Raw genomic sequence first — 5,245 nt, forward strand, 5'->3', positions numbered from 1 at the left:
GGCGATGGGATCGCATGGAGGATAGGTTGGTGAAGGCTGTGGGACAGCGGAGGATTGTTAGACTAGAAAATCCCTTAAGTTAGATTGCCCCTTAAGTTATGTTAAGCTGTTAAGTTATATTAAGGTTTTATATATGTTTTACTGTTTTAGTTATGCCTTAAGATTGAATCTTGTGATGGATATGAAGTCTAGGATTGCCTTTGGCGTCCCGGGGTCTTATATCTTACATCACTGGGCACTATTACCATACTGAGAACCCCCGGTTCTCATACCACATTATGTTGTTGTTTTTCAGATGCAGGTCGCAACCCACCTCGGTGAGTTGTTTGGATGGTGACAGAAGCGGAGGATCATGATACTTTTTAGGATCTTTTTGATTATTTTGTTTACTTATCTCTTACTTTTGTATCTTGCTTTTGCCTAGAGGCTTTTATTGAGAGAAAAAAAACTTATATAAGCTATTTTTAAACTTCAGATTCTGTTTTGTCTGTACATATGGTTAGCCGGCCTAAACTCCGCGAGCCGTGGCTATATTCTTATGATATTATACTCCTATCTTTTATTATATTATATCTATATCTTGTGTTTTAAGTTAGTAGCTCTGTTAGTACGTTTTGCACTTTTCAAATCCTGTTTTGAATTATAACCTTCATCGGACTTTTAGATTATGTTAATTCTTCTATATATATTATGTATGAGCTTTAGAACTGTCATAACCTTTGATTAACCTTTGCTTTACGACGTGAGGTAAGGCTTAGACTAATTAGGATATTACATACGCCATGGTTATTTGTTTGAATAGCTTTAACACATGTCCATCTACTTGACCTCTAACTCTGAAAAATAACACGAGACCATAGATAGTTAATGCATACATTATCAATCCCTTGTCATCATCAATGTGGCTCTATATATTCTAGAAAAAAAAACTTTGCATCCAAATTTTGTCCATCCATCGTCTGATCGTCATATGATTTTCAAGCTTTTTGGCATGAATCCCCATAAGTTGTGATAGAGCTCGCGTATGTTTCTTTTTTTACCATAACAATAAATTTTGTCTTTAGGCACATTTTCTTTATTCAACAGCTTGGAGTATTCTTCAAGAGCTGACGTCAAATCGAACTGATTGAATGTAAAGCACCGATATGAAGGGTCCCAAAACTGGAGCGTAGCCCTTAGCAGTTAAGTACCAATAGGAATAAAGAGGAGATAAGGGATATCTCTAATTTTTTCAACAAAATCTTCTTGCCTTTTTATTTGAGACCATGTTTGCTTAAGAATTGTCAAATCATGCCACTCGAACTCACATTTTCCAATAAGCGGCAATACAATTTCTATCCCAAGAGGTAGGTTGTCTCTTTTTTTTTCTTTTTGTGTGCGCTCTGATAATTCTATGACTACTCTCTTTTCTTGACTATATTAGTTGACCCATAAATATTATCCTTATCCATGTTAAAAATTTAATAATATCTTTGCTAAGTTGGACAATGCATATGTAATAAATGGGAAAACAAAATTAGTATTAAAGAAAATAACAACAAAAATTATTCAAAAAAACTTAAATATTTGACTCCTAAAAAAAGGTTCTAAGATTGTATATACAATGTGAAAGTGTTGGCTCTAGACTCCTTATTAAATCCTCGAATTTTTCTACTGACGTTAATATTTTGCTAATAGTAAACAAACTTTACCCATACGGAGAAAAAATGTTAAATTCGAGCAAAGGATTTTTATGTGCTTATACGAAATCGAAGGTTTTACAAAGCATCACTACTTATTCCTCCATCTAATCTATGGGTGTTGAGTTCGGATTTAGAGCTTATGAGTAAGTATGATAAAAAGAAAAATAATTTATGTACAAATAATATAGACACAAATTACATACAAGATATTCAAGGAAAAAATAAAAAATAAAAAAAAGACCAACATAATTAAACAACAAAAAATAAAAGATTAATATAAGACTTAGCACAAAAAAAGGGTATTTGTCATTTTTGAAGAAAAGTATACCATGAGATTCAGAGTCACACTACCAATCAATTTTTCCATAAAAATAGAATGGTTGATTGAATGCCAAAAGCGAAAAAAGTCTGGATACTAGAGTTCAAGTTCTGGGGTCGATTACGAATAGGAAAGGGATTAGCACCCTATATCGTGTATTATTAAATAGTTACCTTTTATTTATTATTATTTGTGAATTTAATTTTATTGGTCCTCTTTTTAAAAAAACTAGTGTATGAATCCGTGTTGGAAAAATTTATAAAAGTAAAAAAAAAAATTTATATGCTTCAATATTTAAAACAAAAATCTAAAATAATTATTATTTTAAAAAATTTATAAAATTATTATAAAAATCAAAGTTTAACTTAAAAAAAGTGAGTAATAATTATTTTATACTTCTTAAAGTCAAATAATTATACACTGATACAGAATTTAAAATAAAATTAAAATATTTACATTAGAATACTATTTTTTCAAAAACTTCTCTATAAACAATATTGATGGTTGAATTTGCAATCATTCCTACGTGATTCATAAGTAAAACTTTTAAACTTCTCTTACTCTTAACTTTTGAAAGTGCCACATATAGTTGGTGACGATGAGAATTATTACCGGTTTAGAATCAATCAAAATAAGAATCACTTCGTTAGTAGCATAGCCCAAACCAACAATGAGTTCTCACAATCAAAGTTTAAATCAAAGATGTCACAGTTTAAATCAAATAACCAAGAGTATTCAAACTCCCGAGTCGTCTCCCAAGGAGTACTTCTAGAACAACGAGTGTGCAAATCCGGTTGTAGTGATCAAGGGGTTGTCAATGAAGAAATGAAAATATAAAGCAATAAAAGAACATGCAAAATTATAATGATTGAACTAATGAAGAAATTAAAGAACCGACTATATAATATAAGCAAGTAAAGTATAAAAGAGATCAACATAAAAATGTATGAAATATTAAAAGCATCAAAAAGAGTCTTGGCTTGGAGTGAGCTAAGGGTCCTTTTCTTGTTGGAACCACAACTATGATAATTATGATGAATTAATCTCACTTGATCAACCCTCACATCGGAAGGTAAGTTAAATAAGTGTTTCCAACCCACAAATCCTAAATTTCTTGCTAATTGGCTTAGTAACAAATTAGTGTTAGTGGGAACAAGAACAATTAACAATCCAAGAATTAAAACTAAATGTTGGACATTCCAACTCTAGAAACCCAATTGCTCACTTTACCCAAGCTAAGAACCAAAAATTTAGCCTAAAACCATGTTTGACATTTTGTCAAACACTTGGTGGGCAAAAACCTTAAACATGGAGAAAATGAGAAAATGCTTGAAACTAAAAGCAACAATTGATCTCAATCAACAAGAATAACACAAGGAAGCATGAAACAAACATCAAACATCAAATTCATCAACAAGAAATTAAAATTGCAAGAGAGAAGCAAAATTGAAATATGACTTGAATTAAAAGAAAGAGTAATGACAATGTAACTATAAAGAGTAATAACAAGAGAATACTTACAATGAAAGCTAGCAAAAACCAAGATCAAAAATGGAAATGGCACTTGAATGTAAAACCGTAATATAAACCCTAATAGAGATGATGAAAAACTTAGAGGAAAAAAACTAACTAAAGCTCCCTACTGCTACCCCTAAAACTATACTAAAATGATATGCTATCCTATATTGATCATTTCCCCTCCAATATGAGCTAGAAGACTTCAGAAATAGGCCTCCAAAGCCCCCAAATCGCAAGGCACGTGCTATTTTAATGAAGTCATGTGCGGACACCTGTGCGGACGCACAGATGCGTGCGTCCGCACCCCTCGCAAGAAATCCAGTCCTGTGCGTACGCACAAGTGGCCATGCGCACGCACAATAGGCGATGCTTGGCTGGACGCACGACGCGCTTGAAACACTCCACGCGCTCTGATTGGGCGACTGTGCGCACGCACAGGTAGTTGTGCGCACGCACGCGTCTCTAAGCTCACCTCCTTTGATTCTTCAAGTTTCCTCCACTTTGCAAGCTCTTCTTCTATTTTCTCCAACCCATTCCTACCTTATACACCTGAAAACACTCACAAACAACATTAAGGCATCGAATGGAAGGCTGATGGAATAAAATAGATTAAATTAAGCACAAAAGAGAACATTTCTATAATCAAGCACAATTTGGAAGGAAAGTTCAAAAGCATGTTATTCAAGGGAATAAGTGCAAGTTTATATGATGAAAATACATCCAATTCTAACCAAAAATCATCATCAAATATGGATTCATCAGTTGGCCATGTGTAAAAACTGGTTTGGGCAAGTACAATCCAACATGAGATAAAGTTTGTCCCAGAGACTTATTAATTGTCATGGCAAATGATACTATTATGGAAAACTGTCTTCGTTGGAATCTAACTGGGACGGTTTCATTTGTTGGTACCATATTCATTCTTGGAATCAAAGCAATATGACCAACATTGTTACCTGTTAAGACTTCACATTCTATGACATGATTTCCAAGCTTCCTAACTTGTAGCCTTGTACCATTACAAAGACCACTGGATTGGTCAATATTCCTCAGTAACATCACCAGAACACCAACCTTGAGTATTAATTTATGTGGAGGCAAACCAGAGCAATTTATGCTATTCAATAATTCAGGACCATAGAGATCTAGTTGACTCTCCATATTCTCTTCATCCATACAAATGGAATCCGAATTAAGATATAATTTCTCCCCTCTAGGAATGATAGCCATTAGATGGTTGTTGACCTCTTCAACAATGTCTAGTGTGGGTGCCAGTATAGTTTCTTGCTTTGAAAAAATCCTTTGAGGACATGTTTTCCAAAATATTTGGATAAGAAAAATGAACCAACTCATCAAATGCCTGGTCCAAAGAAGGAATAACAATATCTCCTGGAAGACATATCTCAGATTCACCATCAATATTGTCACCTATTAGACCATCACCAACTTTCAATAACTACTCACCAAATTACTCTGTCTCATCTTGATCTGAAGTAGTCGTCCCTACAGAGAGTCTCATGTTTTTTGTTAGTTTAAGCACCTGACAAAACTTCCAAAGGTAAGACGAATTCACGGTTGAATGAACAATATCTTGTCTCGATCCTCGTGGAATGACAGGAAAAATTTGTTTAAAGTCTCTACCTAGTACAACCACTTTTCCTCCAAAGGGAAAATCTTTGCTATATGTTGGAGAACACCTCATGATATCACCCAAGCATTTATCAAG

At 33.7% G+C, this 5,245-nt stretch overlaps 1 protein-coding gene across 1 annotated transcript; it reads right to left on the reverse strand.

Annotated features, from left to right (window-relative positions):
- Positions 1 to 4,277: 4,277 nt before the first annotated feature.
- Positions 4,278 to 4,749, reverse strand: LOC107640564 (uncharacterized). Its single transcript, XM_016344076.1, has 2 exons — positions 4,408 to 4,749; positions 4,278 to 4,298 (listed from the first exon to the last, which is right to left on the reverse strand). The coding sequence occupies exons 1-2, from the start codon at positions 4,747 to 4,749 to the stop codon at positions 4,278 to 4,280; spliced, it is 363 nt and encodes a 120-aa protein (XP_016199562.1).
- Between the last annotated feature and the right edge of the window lie 496 nt (positions 4,750 to 5,245).

This window comes from Arachis ipaensis, chromosome B5 (genome assembly GCF_059453495.1).
Source record: "Arachis ipaensis isolate K30076 ecotype BB chromosome B5, ASM5945349v1, whole genome shotgun sequence".
Classification (NCBI taxonomy): Eukaryota; Viridiplantae; Streptophyta; class Magnoliopsida; order Fabales; family Fabaceae; genus Arachis; species Arachis ipaensis.

Coding starts and splice junctions, on each gene's coding strand:
- LOC107640564 (XM_016344076.1), bottom strand. CDS start 4,749: ATGGCTATCATTCCTAGAGGGGAGAAATTATATCTTAATTCGGATTCC. Junction 4,299..4,407: donor CAACAAATGAAACCGTCCCA/GTTAGATTCCAA, acceptor TGCCCAAACCAG/TTTTTACACATGGCCAACTG.